Source organism: Lepidochelys kempii, chromosome 1 (genome assembly GCF_965140285.1).
Source record: "Lepidochelys kempii isolate rLepKem1 chromosome 1, rLepKem1.hap1, whole genome shotgun sequence".
NCBI classification, from domain to species: domain Eukaryota; kingdom Metazoa; phylum Chordata; order Testudines; family Cheloniidae; genus Lepidochelys; species Lepidochelys kempii.
In genome coordinates, this window is record NC_136380.1 from 339,286,795 (window position 1) to 339,310,188 (window position 23,394).

Below are 23,394 nucleotides of genomic sequence, written 5' to 3' on the forward strand. Positions count from 1 at the left end.
ATCTACACTTGTTTTCTGTCTGGCTGCTGCCCTCTAATCCAGAAATAGTTGAACTTTAGTGGTGACATGATTCCAGTGGGTGTTTAATTTGTAAAGTATTTCCTTTGGGGGAGAGATGCTACATAAACGTAAAGTAGTTTAACATTACATAATTACCGTATTCTTTAAGTCCTCAGTACTTCAGTGTTCTGTAGTAAATTTAGTAAAACATATAAGCATGTGCTTAAATGTTTTGCAGGTTCAGAGCCAAAGTGGTCAGCACCTTGCAGATTGAGCCTTCCATGTGTTTTGATTTTAAAAACACTCAAAAAAACTACTTAAGTTTTAAAATGTTACTTTAAGATGTTAAACTAATAGAAGTGTTTCTCTGCAGTCCTACTAGTATAGGAGAACCAGCCTTCTTAAAGTGTAATCCTGAAAAAGATCCGTTCTCTGTTCACAACTGCTCACCTCTCTTGTCTGTAAATGATTTTAAGGCACCTTCTCTTCTTTACTGCTCCTCTATAGCACTGGACTTGTTCTAGAGTTTAGCTCCTAATATATCTTAAAATTGTTTGGCATAAGGGGAAGATTTTTTGTTTGTTTGTTTTTGAAGTTGCTCTTCATAGTTTTGTGATTCCCAGGCTCTCTGGTTTCCAAAGCTTACCTTTTTGCAAGTGGGACTATATGACTGAACAGATCATCCATTTTTTCAAAAGGATTTACAGGAACTTGTTAAACTTTTAGAAACAGATCAGGTTTTGAGCTTAGTGTTTGAAAGTGAAAGAACAAGGAGAAAAGAAAGATTAATCAAAATATAAACTGTACACTAAAACAACTGAAAAGTGAAAAGATGGGGAGAAAATAGTGACAGCAACACATCAGAATGGTAATGAGGGGATGTAGTCAAGGGAAAACTTACAGGGAAATAAGGTAGAGTTTTTAACAATTTGTAAAATAAATGCTTATATACTGAGACTGAAAGAGCAATTATTTTAGTTTGTTTTTTTCCCCCACAGCTGGTGACAGTATATGCATGATTGCCTTCTCTGGAGTTTTCTTTTAATTATTAACACTGTTACAGCTGTTCGGATATTAGTTTGCTTAACAGTATAGGATTTTGTGTCTCACTGGTATGTTTGCCTCTTAATGCATATTTCTGGTTACCTATTATGGGAGTTGTCTGCACTCCCGCAGGAAATGCTACCATTTAGAATACTTCTAGGCTTCTTAATTTCCTTTTGAATTTCTCTTGCATATAGAAATTCACGAAGGATAGGTGTACATATTACTATAGAAGCTCTGCTCAGCATTCCATAGTTAAGGTTGAGCTGAGTTTTTCACTTAAAGCAGGAATATCTAAAGGGAATCAAATATTGTAATAGGAAGTAGCAATATAACTAGTAAAAGTATAAGCCAATACACTGAATGTAACTCTACATACATGCCCATAGTCATGCACTGTCCTTTCCACACACAAATTGGTAGTTGTATGTATATCTGTGGGCATAAATACATTTTTATATAACTTGAATTAGATCTGTGCTTTGTCCTCATCTTATACATGTGTGTAACTTTTGTTTACAGGTTGGATTTGCTTCCATTTTATGCAAGGCTGGTTGGCACATTGCATCCCTGTATGTCTGATGTAGCAGAGGATCTTTGTTCCATGCTGAAAGGGGATTTCAGATTTCATGTATGTTTGGTTTGTTTTACTGCATACAGATTAAGAAATCTGATATACCATCTTTTGAAAAAAAATGCTTGTTATAAGTTATATTATTTTCACTAAAGAAGATGCTGACTCAAACATAACAAAATAGTCAGGTAGCTCAGAAGTCTTATTTTCTAATCATATTGCTTTGTTATTATATGTTGGATTCATTTGTACATTGAATAACCTTTTTGACAGACTGCATGTCATTTATTTATACACATTCATATAGTGTCTTCTTCAAGCTCCAATATTAAACCGCAATTAAACTTAGTTCAGATGGTAGCATGATTTAGAAATTACATAAAAGCTAGGGCAGAAGCTGCAAAAACTAGAAATAATGTTATAGAATAGCATTTATAGTTCACAGTTAAAATTGACATTGACCTGTATTAATAGCAGTTAGTTTGTTTTACAAAAAGATGTCTGCTATATATTGTGCTTTATTAGTCCTACTGCATCCATTTTCAAAAATGTCAAGAAAGAAAAATATTGGAATGTAAGAAGGTTAGAAATCTGAGAACATAGTTCTTCACCAAGTTATTTCTCAGTCTTGTTTCCTGCACTATATTTAAATTTGATTACAAAATTATGGTGGACAACCACTATTTTTTCAGTGTTTCCCCCTAAACTTTATTATGGATCGCTCAAAATCTGTTTTCTCTAGTGGCATCAGTTAACAGAACAAATATGTGGACTATTTAAATGTATGATAGTTTTTAAAATGAACTTAAGTTAATTATTGTTTATGCTAAAGCCAAAGTATCGGTTTGAGTGCAGGGGGAATTTCATTATTTGTATTTTATTAAATAATATTTTGATTAGTGTCCATCAGTACATTTTTAAAATTTCTTTTAATGAAACAGTCATCACTTTGGTTAAGACAGTCCTGTTAACTCTACCAGTTTGGTTTGGGGACTCCTGATTTTGGCTGCTCCCTTCAGAACACTAACTATAGACTCCACCTATAGAATGCTACAGTGATGTTGGGCAGGGTGATGTAGAGTGTCACACTAGCCATGTTTCTAAGGCTATCGGTATTTTGGGGGACCATGTTATAATCTAGGTAGGAAGGAAGTTCAGAGATGGAGACACTGAAGAGCCAGAGCAGAGATGATGTGGGGGAGTTGTAGGGTTAGCCAAATCAGGGGAACGGGGGAAGTTTGAGTGGAATAGCCAAATTAGAGGGGGAAGGTAGGGAGCCAGAGACAGGTGAAGACAGGTGAAGTCGGGGGGAATCAGACGGGAAATTTCCAACTTTCTGAACTCTCAGCCTTAACAAGTATGCTAAAATGTAAGGAAATATATTAGAAATACATAAAAGATATATATTTCTGAGAGATTAAAATTAAATGCATATATATTTCCCTCTTTATTTAGGTGAGAAAAAAGGACCAGATCAATATTGAAACAAAAAATAAAACTGTGAGATTTATTGGAGAGCTTGCCAAGTTTAAGATGTTCTCCAAAAATGACACCCTGCATTGTTTAAAGGTTAGTGTTGGTAAGACATGTAGTTAGAAAAGTACAGTACTTGTTTGTAATGCATAAGATCATCTTCCCATCCCTATCCTCCATTTTTCCATTGTTAAAGATTTTTATTACGTTGCATAAAGTATTGGAACCTTGATTTTCTTGTTACTTTAATCTCCAATAGTAAAAATCTATTACAATATTCTTCCCTACTGGGATATGAGAAAATGACTTGCTGCTAATTGTTTTTCTCAGAAGATAGTTGTAAGCAATCCCTAATCATCCATCCAAACTTCCTTGGAGAGCTGGAAATGAGCTTTTTGTTATTACTTTGTTTTTTACTACTTCTCCAATAAAAAGGAAACTTGTTAGTGACTGTAAAAGAGAGGCTGATATGCCATCTCAGTAGGTAGGCATGTGCCATTTGTTGAGGAAGAAATAAATCAGCTCAGAACACTGAGCTCCAGATATTTAGTCCCAGATGCATATGTGGTATTAAGGTTAAGTCTGATTGTTTATCTTCGCTTCACAATTGATTTTAACTCAGATTTTTAAAATAAAATAAAATGTTTAAAATAAGGTGTTTATAACAGGACATTGTAGGTACAATACGTTTTCAACTAGCTTCTGGTGTTGGTGGTGGTAATTTTAAAATCTCTTCAGTTATTAAAACTGAATTTTAAAACTCAGATAAACTAATCATTTATGCAGTTTCTCTAGAAGCTGGTGAGTATCTGGATAGTACTATACAATGCAAAGTTCTATTCTTTTACCTGTTGCTCAGCTTAAACAATAAAACTAGATTAGTTAATTTCACTTTTGGGTACTCATGTGGTTGTACAATATTAAGTGTTGGTTTTCCAATCCAGCAGAGCAAATTTTAAAGCAGGTATGAATTATTTTTAAAAAGTATGCATTATTATTTTTTTAAAAGTTAGGAGCTTTCTATAGTAGGTTCTGTAAACATCCTATTTTTTTTAAATGTACAAATCCTATATCTGGAACCTAAACCACCACTTTAGAATATTACTTTCTTATTAAAAGGAAGTTTCATAATGAAATGGCATGAGATAAGTTGCCAGTATCTTAGCACTCAAATTGAGATGAAATAGCATTTCAGTTTTTAAAAATAGTTATATTAATAACTGTCTAGTTAATAAAATCATATTTATTAGTGTTCTTATTAGTGGAAATAGAGATTCAAAATGTGGTGACTGTGTGTATATTTACACAGATGCTTCTGTCAGACTTTTCTCATCACCATATTGAAATGGCATGTACTCTGCTGGAAACGTGTGGAAGATTCCTATTTAGATCACCAGAGTCTCACTTAAGAACAAGTGTTCTTTTGGTAAGATAAACTATAGCCATTTTATTGTAGAAAATCATGTACTGAATTCACCTGTCATCATTGTCTTTTCTTTGTTTTGCAGTTTGTCATACAACCTGGCAATAATGGCCATAACTACTGTAACATCAACTAATGCAAACTTTCATTAGATTTTATCCACTACTATAACAGAGTTTGTAAATAGTATTCATAATAGAAAACACCACAAAAATGTTCAGACTTAATTTGTGATCTAAAGCAAAAAGGAAAGTTTTCCCATATGAAATTGCATCCACGAGCTCCTACTTTTAGAACTGAGTGCTGAGCTGCTCAGACCTTGGACTCTTAGGTCTGGTCTATGCTGAGGGAGAGGTGATCGATCTAAGTTATGCAACTTCAGCTACGTGAATAACGTAGTTGAAGTCGACGTACTTAGATTTACTCACCGCGGTGTCTTCACTGCGGAGTCGACGGGAGAGCGCTTGGCTGTCTATTTATTGCGTCGAGACTAGACGTGATAAATAGACCCCCCGCTGGATCGATCGCTGCCCATTGATCCAGTGGGTAATGTAGACAAGCCCTTAGAAGCAGTTAGAATCTCACCAAAGTCACTAGACTGAAGAGCTCTAGGATGCAGAGATTGCAGCTATAACATGAGAAATGCAGGCTCCATTTCCATTTTGGTTTTTTTCATGTGTCTGCTGTTGATCTTTGAGCTGTTGAAACAGATGTTTTCTTGGATAATTTTGGGTTTTTGTATAGCTTAAAATGTAATTGCTGTTTAGAGTTTTTATTTTCAAACTTTTAGGGTCCTATAAATTTCTATGCATCAGAGTGGAGACTGACTTTTAGAAGTAGGGTGTAAGTATTATTGAGAAGTCTTTACAGCCCAGCACATGCTGTTTTTAGGACAGGACTTTTCTTTCAGAGACACTGGAATATGTGTGTAGCTTACTCTTGAAGCCATAGAGGAGATGGACAAGTTTCTTAAACTTTAACACTGTTACATCAGTCTGACTCCTTTGGCACACAACGGTTCCATTTTAGTGTCTGTATCTTTTATGATGATGTGCTGACACAAACACTTAGCACTGCCCAGTGTTACATTGTAGACCTCAGTGCCTTTTTGACCTTTTGCAACCTGTTCAGTGCTGGCTATGTTTCCATATTTCACCTGCAAGGATGGTGGCTTTCTGAATATCCTGTTTATTGGAGAACTCCAGTTACTTATAAGTATCCTTGTGATTTCCAGGAAAGACTTAGAGAATTTAGTTTATTGGGAAAAAATGGGGATTGCCTTTTAGATAGAAGTGACAATATAGAATCATGGGGAGAAGACTGAGGATGAGACTGGAGGAATTGGAGTGAGTGGCCTGGGGAGACAATAGTTAGTAGTTGAGGAGTAGTTTGGAATAAGTTAGTTCAGAGTTCATTAACTAGGAGAGCAACTTGTTAAGTGGAGTAGAAGAAGGTTGTGGAAGTGATGGTCTCATTCAACAGAGTAACAAAATCTGAACTTTTAAGAGAAAAGGATTAATGAAGATTGTAAAAGAGGGAATTGAAGTTGTTGAGATGGATATACTTAAAGCATGAAAAGAGATGTCACCAGAGGCAGTGTTGATGTGAGGACAAACGCTGGCAATGACCTAGAAATGAAGATAGATTGACTTTTTTCTTCCATGTTTTTGGTCTATAATTTTGAGTTCTAAGACGATGCCAAGATTTCAGGTCTGGAGAACAATTTTAAGGTCTGGTTAAAGAGACCAAATAACTAAGCTGAACATGATATAAAAAAAGATTCAGTGACAAAAATAATCAGTAGGAGGAAATAAGATTGAAGACAGGAGCTGGGCAAGCAGATAGAGGGCAAATAGAGTGAGTTGTGAGTTTGCCTTTGTTTATATAGGAGGTTAGACTAAACATTAGAATGATCCCTTCTGGCCTTCAGATCTATGCGTCTGAGTTATGGGAGAAGTAGATGTATTTCAGTTTAGGTAATTTTAATGCAAATGAAAGGTTTAAATCAATAGGTAACATAACTGCATGTTTCCAGGCTGTAACTTTTATCTACTATTATAAACTACAACAGATTTATTTGTTCAGCATGAACTTATCAAAAAGACTGTTAAATTGTCCAGTGAATAGGCTAACAAAACATATTACCATCTCTAAAGAAGCTTAGTACTCTTATGAAAAGCAGCCTTCTGTAAAGGCACTGAATATTCAGGGTTTTCAGTCCAGGGTTTTAGCTCCTTAGTGCAAGGGGATAGTTCTTAATTTCTCCTGCAGCTCTTATCCCATTACTGTTTTGCAGAGGAAGGCAGGGCCTTCTCTTTTTCCAGGCTCTCCATTCTACCCACTCAGTCTCCAGAGATTATGGGTCAGTGGTGACTTTCCCCATTGAGTTCCCAACAAAGAGAATTGGAGTCAAAGAGCTGCTGCCTCTTGAGCCTTTAGTTCATGCAGTTGAAGCTTTGAATTTGATGTCCCTTGTTTTAGTGGTGCAGAAGTGAAAGAAAGGGGGTGCGAGAGAATGTGATGTTTTGGGTGTCACCCAAACAGATAAGGAGTTCTTTCACTGCCTTCCCCATAACCTTGGGTACCTTTATGCAGTGCAGATTTGTTTCAGATCCCTGACATCAGTAGCCTGCCCACAAGCACAAGGTTTCACCCTGGCTTCCACCAGCCTAGTTTCCTTGCAGAGTGACATCAACCATCCTTCCAGGCTCGAGTCTCCTCACGTCCATCCTCCCTGAGTTCTTAACTGTCAGACACTCTGACTTTTCCCTTCTGGTTCATAACTCCTGAAGGTGTGAAATCAGCCCTCCAGTTACCAGCTCACTTTTGCACCCACGCTGCACACAGTTAACACACCGCAGACCTGCTTGGTAAAAATAAACAAAAAGTTTATTTAATAGAAAAAACACAGATTCAAAGATGAAATAGGAAGGGAAGTTATCATATACAAGTTACACAGAAAATAAACATAAAGAAGCAACTTCAGATTTACACGTCTATATTCGATAAAATCCCTTTTCTTATACAAGTTACCCATCGCCTTTGAACAGTTTTTCCCAGCGTACCCTCTAGCCATAGTTGGGATCCATCCTTCACAGAGTGCATTCTGCCTTGAAGACTGTCCCTCAGGTTCTGGATGCCAAATCTCAAACATAAGCTTGCTTTTAAAACGCTTTTTTCCTTTTTTTCTTAGTCCATGGTGACTCATGTTTATTCAGTGTGTGGAAATCCTCTGTTATTTTGAGAACTGGGATGTCCCAATGTCTTTCCGTTAACTTTCATGGTTCACCATTGTCTCTTCCTGGCTGGACCAGGATCATTACTTGGAACTGGTTTTGTGTAAACACCTGGAGGTGCCTCTCCTTGCTGTGAGGTATAGTTGAAATTGTAGTACAGGTTACGAACAGTTTTCTGTATACATAAATACATAGATTCATAACCACAGTGTGTATACATATCTCATAATAACCATCAAGTTCAGAACATTACAAACTTTCATAAAAGACCTTACTTGATACACTTTTATAGTACAATAATACAGTATTCAACTGGTTGGTTCAACTGTTCATTTCTGGGGTTTAAAACTTCTGCACTCCTGTTGGAGTGTCTGGAGCTGATTATCACAGTGGGTAAACATAATTATCAGTTGGGGTTAGTGGGTATATGCTATATACCTGTATGTACTTCAAGTTCAAGTCCTGATCCATTATTTAAAAAATAATGTATTTGCATAGTATGATCGTTTTTCTGTATCTTACGCGCAGCAGTAAAGTGTGTCCACTTCCCCAATCTGGTATATGTGCTTGGAAAACAAAATGGGTCTTTTATCCTTTTAAAGACATTTCTCTCGCTGTATTGCATCACTTGTAGTTAGTACAAGTTTACAAGTCAAGATAAATAAAATACACCTTCTACCCAAGGTTCGTTTTTGACTGCTCACCTTTGGTCCTTGTCTGTGCTACAAAAATTCCCCATTGTTAGCTGTTCCCACTGGTAACACGTGCTGTATCAGTACTGAATGTGATATCACTGTAAGCATTGCCAAGGACAACCCATGTTCACCATTTCAGAAAACGTGGTTAAAATCTGCTCAGAATTGCAGGTGAGTAATTTTCCCTTGTTGTACACAGGGGGGCCTTGCTGTAGGAAGTTGCAGATGGCAGAGAAGCATTTGAAACACCTCATGAATTGGAAATATAGCAGATTAAGTAGATGCTTTAGTACTACAGACTACTCTAGACTACAAGCTCCAGTACTGCCTTACAGTAAACACAAAAATCCAATTTTTTACTTAAATAGTATTATACAAATTGGATTGTAGGCTTATGTTAGCAGTAAAGGTGAACTGTGAAAGGATTACTATCAGAGCAAATAATTTGGGGCCGCCCCAAGGGAAAATCTAATCAGGTTTAAAGCTTTAGCAGTATCTAATATGTAGAATTGTGGTCTGCTGAGTTCTGCTGGATATTTTTTAACCTTAAGCTTTCCTTGCGGAGCATAAATTTTGTAATAAGGTCTCCAACTAGCTGTGTCCTTACAATGATTGGCAGTCATGTTGCAACTAACTGGATCATTTCCTACCAACCCCATGCAAGGATCCAGATGGAAAATTGAAATGAGAGCAAGTTCTTGGAAATCATAGGACTAGATTAAAAAAAATCTGAATAGTGATAATGAAACCAACACACCTCCTGGGTGTGGCATTCTGTCCCATCTAGTGGCAGCGAGGCCACTTAGAGTTAAATGAGTCTGCTTTACCACAGTAGCTAACAGTCAGTTGGCTTTTAGCTCATGCTGTAGAGGCTCATGCACTAAGCTCCAGAGGTCCCTGGTTCAGTCCTGCCCGCTGACAGACAGGGTCTGTCGGTGTTACAATAGGATTGTTTAGTCTGCGGAAAAGAAGAATGAGGGGGGATTTGATAGTTGCTTTCAACTACCTGAAAGGGGGTTCCAAAGCGGCTGGATCTAGACTGGTCTCAGTGGTAGCAGATGACAGAACAAGGAGTAATGATCTCAAGTTGCAGTGGGGGAGGTTTAGGTTGGATATTAGGAAAAACTTTTTCACTAGGATGATCGTGAAACACTGGAATTTCAGGAGTGCGTTACCTAGGGAGGTGGTGGAATCTCCTTCCTTAGAAGTTTTTACGTCAGGCTTGAGAAAGCCCTGGCTGGGATGATTTAGTTGGGGATTGGTCCTGCTTTGAGCAGGGAGTTGGACTAGATGACCTCCTGAGGTCCCTTCCAACCCTGATAGTCTATGATTCTATGATTAAGATAATGGACTTCTTTTTTTTCTTTCCCAGGGAGAATGTTTTGAGTCCTAAAAATCCTTTTTCTTTAATTTGCACTCCCTTCCAAGGCTCTGTGTCACAGTGACCAGCAGAAGGCTAGAAAAGATTTGATCAGAATTGCCCACTAATAGGCCATGGGATCATTACAGAGGGTACTATAGGGTCTGGAATTGACAGGTCAAGGCTTGAGACCTAAACTTGTTTCTCATGTAGTAGCTCATTCTGGGCTCAACTGACACTGTGGAGCTATCTCTGGAGATGAAATATTGTAGAGTCTCATCTTATGGCAAAGGATTAACAAAAATGAAAAAAAAATAAGTCAAAATTGCCTTTGATATATATTGGTTGTGTTTGTTGTGTGCTCTTATAACCTACTTGCAATGAGAATTAATGTGATAAATGTTCATAGTATGATGTCTGTTTTGTAGCTCATTTATGTCATAATTGTACTTGCCTTCACATCAAAGTCTATACAATCCTTTGTGTTGATGTGCAAGAAAATTCTGATTTCAAAGTGAAAGAAAATCAAATGTATTTTAGTTATTATTGCCCATTTGGTTTCATTATTTTATATTTTACATAAAGAAATTCCTCAAATATCCATCTGAACTCAGTTTTTTTTAATCCGGATAAATCCCAAACTGCCACTTTCTGCTTCTTGTAGTGCTGCTAGGGGCTTGTATTATCAGCAGAACTGCTATATATTATTTTACAGATTATGAGATGAGTTTTCATAAAGGAGGAAACTTAAAAAATGAGAACATTTTATATCACGATATATGCTTGGGCTAGCATTTTCTGTGTTTTTTTCTGTATTAGGGAGGATAATTTGTATTTTTATAAAGCTTTCTTCTCAACTTGGTATCTCCTCCTGATGTGAAGTGTAACACAGAATTTGTTGCTATGGAAATAACTTATGATTTAGTATTTTGGGCTGTGAAGAAAACGAACACTTTTTATTAAATGCATACACTTCTGGTAATGGATAACATGCTAAGAAAAAAATAAATCCACATGTTGTGCCTTTCTGATCTTGTTTTTCAGTAAGATGTATTAGAAAATATGTCTCCAGATAATCATGGTTTTGAAGAAAAGGTCTTTAGTTATTGGACAGTTGTAATACTTTTTATCTTCTATGTCCCCTTCTAACCTTAGTGATATCCAGGTGTTATAAAAACACCTCTAAATTAAGCTATACAGTGCCTCTGTGGGGTAGGTGAGTCATAGTTACCTATTTACAGATACGGAAACTGGCTGGCACAGAGGGTGAATTTTACTTGCAGTAATTCAGGAAGTCTGTGACAGAACCAGGAGTAGAATATATATCTTCTTACTCCTCCTGTACTTTAGCAACTAGACCTTGCTTCCTTTCTAATTGTTGTTCATACAGCACCAAAAGCATGTTAGGCACTTTACTATAGCTCAGTCCTTGATCAAAGAAGTTTGTAAATTAATTTTAGATGTGATGCAAAAAGTGAGTGCAACAAAGTGGGGCGGAGATGGTGAAGGAAAGAAGAAAGGGGAGATCATGGCTATAATATGATTACACGATTTCATATGCTTGTTATGAAGCTGATCCAGCAAAGGACTTTAACATATACTTAATTTTAAGCACATGAATAGTCCCAGAGAAATGTTCATGTTCAGTGTTTAACATGTGCTTAAGCGCTTTGCGTGCCCTTCATTACTCCTGGAGGAATTCTGTGCCACTGCGCAATGCATAATTTTGCAGAAATTAATATGCACATAAAATTTCATTTCCCCCACAAAAATGGTCTGCAGTGCTGCTAGCCATCACTAGGGCCCACTGGATCTGGCAGAACCCAGCTTGCACATGCAAGTCACTGCTGGGGGGAGGGAGAGGGCATTAGAGGGTTCCTGGCAGCTGCAGTTCCCAGCGTGCCCTGAGGGAAGGAGAGGGCGGCATGCAGGAAACTGTGCAAGGCTGGGATGGAGCATCAGGCTGTTTTCTCCCTCTTGGATCCCAGGGCTCTGGGTGGGAAGGGGGGACAGGTGTCTGGGCAAGGACGGGGGCTCACAGCTTGGCTCTGGAGAGGATTTTTAATTTTTTGGTGCAGAGTGCCTCCAGGAGTACTTTATGCACATCCGGTGATGGTACCACTGTTCTATTTTTTTAATTTAGTTTAAATTTTTATTTATTTATTTATTTTTAATTTAGTTGCACTTCAAAATGAAAAACCTGAAGGCTCCATTGTAACATTAATTCTCATTTTACGCCTACATTGCAAGTAGGCATTGTCAGCATTTTACTTGTGGGAAAACAGTCAGGGATGTCCACAGAGGACGTTGGAGCTGAAATCAGAGTTCAGGAGCTCCTGGTTCCCAGACCTGTGCTCTTACCATACTCCTCTCTAAAAATGGGTCTATATCGTGCATATATGTAAAGAGACTTCTCAGCTGATATAAAATACTCTTATAGCTCTAGCACTGACACCAGTATTCCTATTCTTTGGTATCTGACTTATTGTTGGTATGTTTTGAAATTAGGTAGTTTTTCACATCCTCCCTGATTTCAGCTCTGACACTTCCTCTGTGGGCATCCCTGTCTGTTTCCCCACAAGTAAAATGGTAACAATGCCTACTTGCAATGAGAATTAATGTGATAAATGTTGATAAATGCAAAGTAATACATATTGGGAAACATAATCCTAACTATAATATAAAATGATGGGGTCTAAATTAGATGTTACCACTCAAGAAAGAGATCTTGGAATCATTGTGGATAGTTCTCTGGAAGCATCCACTCAATGTAGCAGCAGTCAAAAAAGCAAACAGAATGTTGGGAATCATTAAGAAAGGGATAGATAATAAAACAGAAAATATCATATTGGTGCTATATAAATCCATGGTACACCCACCTCTTGATTGCTGTGTGCAGATGTGGTCACTCCAACTCAAAAAAGATATATTGGAATTGGAAAAGGTTCAGAAAAGTGGAACAAAAATGATGATGGGTATGGAACAGCTTCTGTATGAGGAGAGATTAATGAGATTGGGACTTTTCAGCTTGGAAAAGAGACAAGTAAGGGGGGATATGATTGAGGTCTATAAAATCATGACTGGTGTGGAGAAAGTAAATAAGGAAGTGTTATTTACTCCTTCTCATAACACAAGAACTAGGGGTCACCAAATGAAATTAATAGGCAGCAGGTTTAAAACAAACAAAAGGAAGTATTTCTTCACACAACACACAGTCAACCTGTGGAACTCTTTGCCAGAGGATGTTGTGAAGGCCAAGACTATAACAGGGTTCAAAAAAGAACGAGATAAGTTCATGTAGGGTAGGTCCATCAATGGCTATTAGCCAGGATGGGCAGGGATACAAAATCAACCATACCAACAGGGTGGGCCGTGTCTCTAGTGGCAGTAAACTGGTTCTGCAGAGGTCTCTGGCTGGCTTGTTCCCTGGTAGTGGAATGGAGAGCCTTCAACAGAGAGTGAAGAGAAATTGTTGTCATCGTCCTCCTCCTCCTTTGGCAGAGGTGGAGCAGTTATGGATGCTGTGGGAGACTCCATCAGTACAGCACACACATCCGGGGAATGAGATGTGATTGGTACTAAGAACCTGTCAGTGACAAGCAAGGGCAACTCAGGCGTTTCTTAAACCAGCAAGTCCCAAGGAAAGCAAAATTTCTGCTGTACCGGAATGGTGGGCAGTACCAAAATGTCCTGTGAATTTGGTAGGGCCCTATTTATGAATATGTTGAAGAATATTGGTCCCAGTACAGACTCCTGGGGCACACCACTATTTATTTCTCTCCATTCTGAAAACTGACCATTTATTCCTACCCTTTGTTTCCTATCTTTTAACCAGTTACTAATTCATGAAAGGACCTTCCCTCTTATCCCATAACTGCTTACTTTGCTTAGGAGCTTTTGGTGAGGGACCTTGTCAAAGGCTTTCTGAAAGTCTAAACCTAGTATATCCACTTGTTCACCCCTGCCCACATGCTTGTTGACCCCTTCAAAGAATTCTAGTAGATTGGTGAGGCACAATCTCCCTTTACAAAAACCATGTTAACTCTTCCCCAAGAAATTATGTTCATCTAAGTGTCCGATAATTCTGTTTTAAGTAGTTTCAACCAGTTCGCCTGGTACTGAAGTTAGGTTTACTGGCCTGTGCCAGGATTACTCTGGAGCCTTTTTTAAAAATTAGCGTCACATTAGCCTATCCTCCAGTCATCTGGCACAGAAGCTGATTTAAATGATAGGTTACATACCACAGTTTAGTAGTTCTGCAATTTCACATTTGAGTTCCTTCAGAACTCTTGGGTGAATACCGTCTGGCCGTGGTGTCTATTACTGGTGACAATTACTGTTTATTTTATCAGTTTGTTCCAAAATCTCCTCCGTCACCTCAATCTGAGACAGTTCCTTCGATTTGTCACCTAAAAAGAATGGCTCAGATTTGAGAATCTTCCTCACATCCTCACAAACCTATGCAAAGAATTCATTTAGTTTCTCAGCAATGGCCATATCTTCACTGAGTGCTCCTTTAGCAACTCTATCGTCCAGTGGCCCCACTGGTTGTTTAGCAGGCTTCCTGCTTCTGATGTACTTAAAAAAATGTTTTGCTGTTACTTTTTGAGTCTTTGGCTAGTTGCTCTTCAAATTCTTTTTTGGCCTTCCCAATTATATTTTTACACCTCACTTGCCAGAGTTTATGCTCCTTTTTGTTTTCCTCAATAGGATTTAACTTCCACTTTTTAAAGGATGCCTTTTTGCCTCTAACTGCTCCTTTCACTTTGTTGTTTAGCCACGATGGCATTTTTTTATCCTCGTCCTATGTTTTTTAATTTGCATTAATGCATTTAAATTGAATCTCTATTATGGTGTCATTAAAAAGTTTCCATGCAGCTTGCAGGGATTTCACTTTTGGCACGGGACCTTTTGGCACACCCTTGGGTGCCCCTAACCATACCCTTTGCACCACCTTGGTGGCCTTACTAGGACCCATGGGCAGTCTATAGACACCAATTCTCAAAGACCCCTAGGGTTTCCCATTGTGGTAGGAGAAGGCAATCTTCTAGAGCTTCTGTCTGATCCACAAGAGGAGACCTTTGAGGAACAAGAAGCAAGACTAGACAAAAAGATTACTCCCACGATTTAACATCTCTTCATCCTCTCCTGATGAAGCTGTTATGCCTCCCCCACCAACGCTGGCCGACAACTTCAAACAATTTCAAGACCTTATCAAGAGGGTAGTGGATTCTTTACCAATTCCTCTGGAAGAGGTTAAGGAGTTGCACCACAAGGTGCTTGACATCCTGCACACTTCCTCATCTGCCCACTTTGCACTTGCCATTCATGAGGCCTTGCTGGACCCAGCAAAGGTTCTATGGCAGACACTGGCCACGATACCACCTTCATATAAGAGAGTGGACAAAAAATACTATGTTCCCTCTAAAGACTTGGACTTTTTATTTTCACACCCATCCCAAACTCCCTTGTCACTGACGCTGTAAACGAATGTGGTAGACAGCACTACAGTAAATCGACACTGTATGACAAGGACTTGAAACGTCTTGCTTTATTTGGGTGAAAATCATATTAATCGGCAACCCTGCAATATAGGATCGCCAATTACCAAGCTCTTATTGCAAAATAAAATCATGTCAATTATTCCAAACTAAACGCTTTCATTGGCCATCTTCCAGTTGATCAGAGGGAGCAGTTTCAGGAAAATATTGCCGAAGGTCAACATCTCTCAAGGACATCTTTGCAGGCCTCTCTAGACACCGCTGACACAGCCACCTGCCCCATCTCCACAGCAATGGGTCATGTGGAGGGCTTCCTGGATTCACCTTTCTGACTTTCCAAGAGAAGTCCAGTTTACTGTGGAGGACCTTCCATTTAAGGGATCAAAGTTATTTGCAGAGAAAATGGATGAATCCCTTCACACACTAAAAGATGCTAGAGCTGCTTTGTGCTTTCTGGGAATTTACACACCTGCACAAAAAAGAAGATATGGTAAATCCCCCATGGGACAGAGATCCTGGTTTACTTTGTTTCTTCCTCCTCAGAGGCATTATGAGCCCCAACCAAGAAGACAACGTCTACCAAAGAGGAGACCAGCTGCCCCACAATCATCAACTTCACACCCATCTACATCTAAACACCAATTTTGACATGGTGGTTGAGACCCCAAATTACCACCTTCATATTTGTTTGTGGCAACAACCCGAACAACTCCCCTGCTTCGGTGACCACCTTACTCTTTTTCGTCAACTAGAAATGTATAACCACAGACAAGTGAGTATTGGAGATCATCTCCACAGGGTATTTGATCCATTTTACCTCCCTCCCACTTGCCCATTCCCCCCTCCCTGACCATCTCAGGCATCCTTCTCACAAGCATCTTGTACCTCAGGAAACACTCTCTCTGAACCTAGGTGCTATAGAACCAGTTCCAACTCAACATAGAAGGGATTCACTCAACAAATTTGTAAAGATATAGCACTTCAAAATAGTTACTCTTGGACAAATAATTCCATCTCGGACCAACGGGACTGGTTCTCAGACCTTGACCTACAAGATGCTTATCTTCATATTGCAATCCATCCATCCCAGAAGGTTTCTGTGATTCATTCAGGGACAGGATCACTTTCAATACAAGGTGCTCCCATTCGGACTATCGTCTGCACCAGAGTGTTCTCAAAAGTCCTTTCTGTGGTAGTGGTGCAAACAAGGAATTACGATATTCCCACATCTAGAGAATTGCCTGCTCAAAGCACACTCCTTTGAAGCTTTGACGGCCCCACAAAAGACCACGGACCTATTTCTTCAGCTGGGGCTACAATTAAACATCCAAAAAACCATATTAACTCCAGTACAGCATCTGGAATTCATAGGAGCCTATATAGATGCAGTAGAGGCTAACACTATCCTTCCCTCACGCAGGTTCAACACCTTAGTCAACTTATTCCCAACAATCCAGGCCAGCCCTGAGACTTCTGCCAGCAACTCCCTTGACTGGTAGAAAGACAGTCACAATGTCTGTGCAGCAGTTCCCTTCACTCAGTCATCCCTAATTTTAATAATCACAACAGACGTATCCCTATTGGGATGAGGAGTCCACCTGGACACGCACATTGTTCAAGCCAAATGGTCCCCACTCAAGTCCACACTACGTATCAACTTACTAGAACTCAGAGCAGTCAGAAAAGCCTGTACATATTTCTTACCACTGATCGGGGCAAGCATATAAAGATTGACAGACATCTCTTGTACGTTTTACATAAAGTGCCAGGGAGGAGCAAGATCATTTTCCCTTTGTGTCGAAGCAGTGAAACTCTCAAATTGGTGCATTCGCCACCAAATCAACATCTCAACAGCTTATGTCCCAGGCATACAAAACGCTACAGCAGACACTCTCAGCAGGAATTTCTCCCAGGATCATGAATGGGAAATAAATCCCTCCATTCGCCACAGCATATTTCTACATTGGGGAGTCCCAAAGATAAAGTTATTTGCCACAGCCAGAAACAAGAAGTGCTCCCAGTTCTGCTCCAGGCCCAGCGTGGGTTATCACTTTCTCAGAGACGCCTTTCTTCTACAATGGAACACAGATCTCTTGTATGCCTTTCCACCGATTCCTCTAATATCCACAGTCCAGCTCAAGATTTAAAAAAAAAAAAAAAATAGAGAGAGAGCCACAGTTATCCTCATAGCTCCCATGACACCACGTCAGACATGGTTTACATACCTTATTCTACTGGTGATTTGTTCTTGAGCCTATTCCTCGCTTCCTCTCTCAGGATGCTGGCCAGGTCCATCAACCCAATCTGCAGGTTCTCTGGCTCAAAGCATGGCTCCTTGATGGTTCAAAGGCTTGGAAATGACCCACTCCAAGGATTGAAAGGCGGTGCTGTTGAATAGAAGGAAGCAAACTACTCGTCACACTTATATTCAAAAGTGGAAGAGATTCCAACTCCGGTGTGACTTGAGGCACATTACTCCTACATTCTCTGCACTATCACTTGTCATCCTTGAACTAAAAAAATCAGGATTATCTCTAAACTCTGTAAAGGTGCATCTTGCAGCCATCACTGCCTTCCATCATAAGATAGACTGTTGTTCTCTTTTCACTCACCTTACAAAAGAAGGTTTCTCAAGGGCCTGGGTAACCTCTTCCCACAAATCAGATGTCCTGTACTGACATGGGACCTCAACTTTGTCCTCAAGTGGCTAACCAGATCTCCCTTTGAACCCATGGCCACCTACTCACTTCTGTACCTCTCTAGGAAAACCGCATTTCTAGCAGCCATTACTTCTGCTCGAAGTATAGGAGAGATAGGGGCTCTAATGGGTTACCCTCACCCGTTAGTCTTTTTCAAAGACAAGATTACACTATGACCACACCCACGGTTCCTACTGAAAATATCTTTGGACTTCCATATAAACTAGCTTATCCGCTTCCCAGTTTTCTTTCTGAAACCACACTGGGACAAAAGGAAGGTGACATTACACACGCTCGATGCAGGAGATCGTTAGCCTTATATTTGGATAGGACTAAGCCCTTCAGGAAGTCTCCCAGACTATTTTTTTCTATTGCTGACAGATCTAAGGGATCCTCAATCTCTTAAAAAAGACTCTCTCTAGATGGATATTGGACTGCATTACCTATTGCTATTGCTCTCAAGATCTTCAACCTCCTTCTAGACTTTTCTGATTAGAGGGCAAGACTACAATGAAAGAATGTTAACTATTCTTAGTTTTGAGTAGACCACTTTGGCTTCATGAACAACTTTTGCATGTGGGAATGAAAAAGTACTGGAAACCTGAGTTCTGATGATAGCTAGATTTGATGCTCTAGGTTACTATGCATAGACAAGCTAAGATTTAGATACATCCTTAAATGGTATGATTGATTCTTATTTGGCTTCTTAATACGTAACCTCTAAAGTTAGGTGATCCCTTTAGGATAACAGCTCCAGAGTTGTTCAGACTATGTGGAGCCTGTGATAACCTTGGTGTGATTTTATATCATTTTGTTTTAAATATTGTATGATAAAATTCAATTAAATCTCAATATTTTTAATTGTGGAATGCACCAATTTAGAACTGCTTGTGTTCTTGTATTTTGATGTGTATATGTGTATAGCAGGTTTCAGCCTCTGACCCCTGTTCTCATTTTTCCTGAAATAGTCGTTTACTGTGGTATTCTGTTTGCGATCTATTATCTTGTTGTCCCAAAATCTAGCTGCCAACACTGGAGTATACCATGGGAAATATAAATATCAGAGGTAATACCACTGAAAAAAAGTAAATATGGAATTCCAGTGTAATTTTTGCTGATTCTCACCATGTTGTAAAAAGTGTGTAAGAAGTCTTTATTGATTGACTGTGCTAATTTAAATATTTCAATGCATTATTTTTTATTTGTATTACTGTCATACCTAGGGGCCTTAATCATAGACCAGGGCTCCATTGTGCTAATCACAGCACGAACACAGGATTTATGTTTAATAGCTGAAAAACTTATTAAGTAGAATCATAATATGAATAAATAGGAGCTTTTTAGGTTTCATTAAGATAAAACTTAAATGTCTCTTAAATCTTCTTCATGTGATCCCTGGAGAAACATAAATGAAAATAAATGAGCTTTACGATGGTCATACGGAACAAACTACTTAATTTCAAGCTTTCACCTGCGTTTTTAAGAAGGCTGCAAAAAAAAAATAGTCATAGTCCTATAGTTTAAGGGACCACTGATCATCTAGTCTGACCTCCCGTATATCATAGGCCATCGACATCACCCAGCACCTGCACACTGAACCCAACAACGGAAATGAGTCCAAAGTAAATGAGGCCCACAGGCAACTAGATTTATGTGCCACAGGCAGAAACTAGGAGGGACTGAGGTGCACCAGTGCTTGAGGGCCCTCCAGTGGCAAGGAATTGATTGAATTAGAAATACTCAGATAGTCCTGGCATATGACCCATGCCTACACGCTACAGAGGAAGGCGGAAAAACCCCAAGGTACTTGCCAGTCTGACCTAGGAGCAAATTCCTTTTTGACCCGACGTATTATGGTGATCAGTTAGACCCTGAGAGTGTGAGCAAGAGCCAGCCAGCCAAGCACCTGAGAGTGCGAGAATGCTCAGTGCCATCCCAGAGCCCTAGCCCACCCAGCCCCATGTCCCATCTCCAGTTTTGGCCATCCCTGATGCTTCTGAGGAAGGAGATTTTAAAAACCTCCCAGAAAACATTGCGGAGAAAATAATCTCTTCCTGGCCTCTCCCAGTTGTCAGCCAAAACCCTGAAGCATGAGCTTTAGGAACATAAGACATAAACTGGAAATTAGCCCTAGGCTGTTGAGCTCTGCCCCCCACCATCACAAGCAACATACTTGTAATTTGTTTCTCTGCACTCTGCCTCCAGCCACCCATCAGTTACACTATGAAGACTTTTGGTTTGAGGGAACTTTAGTAGCTTAATGAGAAACATTTTTCACCTGATACGTTTTATTTGTTTCTAGGAACAAATGATGAGAAAGAAACAAGCAATGCATCTCGACGCACGGTATGTCACAATGGTGGAGAATGCATACTACTACTGTAATCCCCCTCCTGCTGAAAAAACTGTGAGAAAGAAACGCCCACCTCTGCAGGAGTATATTCGTAAGCTTCTTTACAAGGATCTCTCCAAGGTCACCACTGAGAAGGTGAATCCATGTGAAATCTTGATGTTGTAGATGGCAGTACTTGTGACATGATGCAACTCTTCCTTTTTTATATTTTCTTAAATTATTTATTACAAGAACAATAATTATAGGTACTCATTTAGAACCTGAGAGTGAAAGGATGTAGTTAACTAATGCTGGGAAAGAAGGCTTCTGCTTGACCCATGTAAATGATTGAGGTTGAAAAGATGGGAAGAGGTTTTGAATTCTCCAGATCTGACATTTGTTCTGAAGGATCCAAGAAAGTTGGAACACAGCAAGTGTCTGAGGGCAGGGTTGAGATTAATGTTTACTACTCCCAGGAGAGGAGAAACTGCTTCTGCTATGCCTTGATCAGGATTATATTAAAGATGGGCACACTGTCTGAGCTATTAAAATCAGAGGCATGTGCATGCTAACAAGGCAAGATATTTTAAGGTGAGTCAATGGGGATGTCCAGGTAGAGCTCCAGCCTTGATTTTAGTCTTCCAGGAAGAGAAGAGGAGTAGGTCTGAGAATATGCAAGTCCCAGAAAAGAACACTTTGTGATTTCTCATCAGGTCACACTGGGGGGTGAGGCTCTCAAACTCTAAAGGTACACCAGTCTTATTCTAAGACATGTGCAGGGAGAGTCTACAGTATCTCTGGGATATAACCTTGGATGTCTGTTAGACCATTGGTTCTCAACCTTTCCAGATTACTGTACACCTTTCAGACATCTGATTTATCTTATGTACCCCAAATTTCACCTCGCTTAAAAACAACTTGCTTACAAAATCGGACATAAAAATGCAAGTGTCACAGCACACTATTACTGAACAATTGCTTACTTTCTCATTTTTACCATATCATTATAAAATCAGCTGGAATGTACATATTATACTTCCATTTCAGTGTTGTGGAAGTAGATAGCTGCACCCAACCTGAAAGTGAGAACTGTGTTTTTCTCCAACAGTGTATAGTATATAGAGCTGTATAAATAAGACATTGTCTTTATGAAATTTTAATTTGTATAGATTTTTCTTAGTGCTTTTTGTGTAGCCTGTTGTAAAACTAGGCTGATATCTAAATGAGTTGATGTACTCCATGGAAGACCTCTGTGTACCCCCAGGGGTACATTTACCCCTGGTTGAGAACCATTGTGTTAGACATCCAGTGCTGAGTGAATATGGTACCAAAGCATCTGGGAGAGGTGTTTCCATCCTGCACAATGTTTGTATTAGGTCAGACCAAATGTATTCCATACCTTTTAATAAGTGGTCTGAGTTTCTGTCTCGCTTTATGTTTTTAATAGTACTAGGCAAAATAAATAACACGTATATAAATTTAAGGATCAGATCCGTAGCTGGTGTAAATTGGTGGAGCTTTGTTAGCAGCAATGGAACTCCACCAGTTTATGCCAGTTGAGAATCTAGCCCTAAAAGTTCAGGGTATATTAGACTCCTTGTTTTTATTCTGTAGTCTTAACTATCTCCATTAAAAAAATTTCTGTGTGTAGCTTAGATGTTAAGGTTCATGTTTGCTTTCAGATCACCTTTACTTAAGTTGTGACTCGGTTTACTTTGTTCAAGAGAAGTGTAGAATTTTGTTTTAATCTTAGTATTTTTTCAATGCCGTTCCAATATTATAGTTCTGCTCTTCTGAGTCCCATTACAAGTATCAGCTAATTTCCGTGGATTTTACGGAAAAGGGGATAAAGTGGCAGCTTCACTATGAAATGGTGCTTCCTGCAATCCGAGCCTTTCAGAAGAAGATGGTCTTGTGGTTTGTAGTGTGATAGTTGTTCTAGATCTTTCTACTCCCAGTCATGTGATTTCTTACTGGCTTCCTGAACTGTTGAGAGCGCCTCGATAAATGACAAGCTGGAGAGGACCACCTGTCTTCTCTTGGAGTAGGATTTAGATTAGGTATCCATGGCTTGGGATATATATCCATTAGATTTACTTCATTTGCATAACACATGAATCCACTTCTGAATAGGTGGGGGTGTTTCTTTAGAAAGAGGCCACAGATACTATTTGTGGGTGGCATTTGTAATGACTACAAGATATAACAGGTTTCATTTACACATGCATCTACCCAACTTTGCCTACTGAATTGTTAATTGTGTTTTACAAATCTTGTTTAGGTCCTGAGACAGATGCGCAAATTGCCCTGGCAGGACTCTGAAGTGAAAGATTATGTTATATGTTGTATGATCAACATTTGGAATGTGAAATACAATAGTATTCACTGTGTAGCTAACCTCTTAGCAGGGTTGGTGCTTTACCAAGAGGACGTTGGAATTCATGTCGTGGATGGAGTGCTAGAGGATATTCGCCTAGGCATGGAGGTAAAAAATATATTATAAGTTCATTCACTTGTTCATCAGAAAAATTAAAATAAAACCTTTCTAAATACAATTTAAAAATAGAAATAGAGGTAATGGAAAATATTTTTCATTGCTTGATTGATTACTTTTGTACCTACGTGCCTGCTGCTTTCTTTAAGGTCAATCATAAAGTCAGAATAAAAATGAGAGAGGGTTATTGCGGTACCTACTTTGTCCCCTTGCCGTGGTAAGATTGTTCCCTGTGCACTATGTATAATGCTTTTCTAGTCTCGTGTTTAAATATCTGAAGCCATGGATTTTCATATCATTTTCTTTGGAAGTCCATAATTTGATAGACCTCATAGTTATCGAAAGCTTTTTCTAGATAAACCCCCCCCCCCCAAAGTAAATTACAGAAACTTTCTTTTAAATAATACAGGACTGGACTTCATTCAAACCTTTATGATATCTATTGATTGGCCAAGTTCTATGACTATCTGCACTACTGTGTATGCTAAAATTTATGTAATATGTTATGTAGATAGAACAGAAAAGGAGTACTTGTGGCACCTTAGAGACTAACCAATTTATCT

At 39.0% G+C, this 23,394-nt stretch overlaps 1 protein-coding gene across 5 annotated transcripts in view; it reads left to right on the forward strand.

The window, feature by feature from the left end:
- The window catches only part of UPF2 (UPF2 regulator of nonsense mediated mRNA decay), a 132,867-nt gene that overhangs the window by 49,441 nt on the left and 60,032 nt on the right, over window positions 1–23,394 (forward strand). For all 5 annotated transcript variants that reach the window (XM_073328768.2, XM_073328763.2, XM_073328766.2 and 2 more), the window contains 5 exons: window positions 1,567–1,675; window positions 3,074–3,187; window positions 4,401–4,517; window positions 20,308–20,493; window positions 22,619–22,822. In XM_073328768.2, coding sequence (XP_073184869.1) covers window positions 1,567–1,675; window positions 3,074–3,187; window positions 4,401–4,517; window positions 20,308–20,493; window positions 22,619–22,822 — 730 coding nt within the window. The remainder of the gene's footprint in view (window positions 1–1,566; window positions 1,676–3,073; window positions 3,188–4,400; window positions 4,518–20,307; window positions 20,494–22,618; window positions 22,823–23,394) is intronic.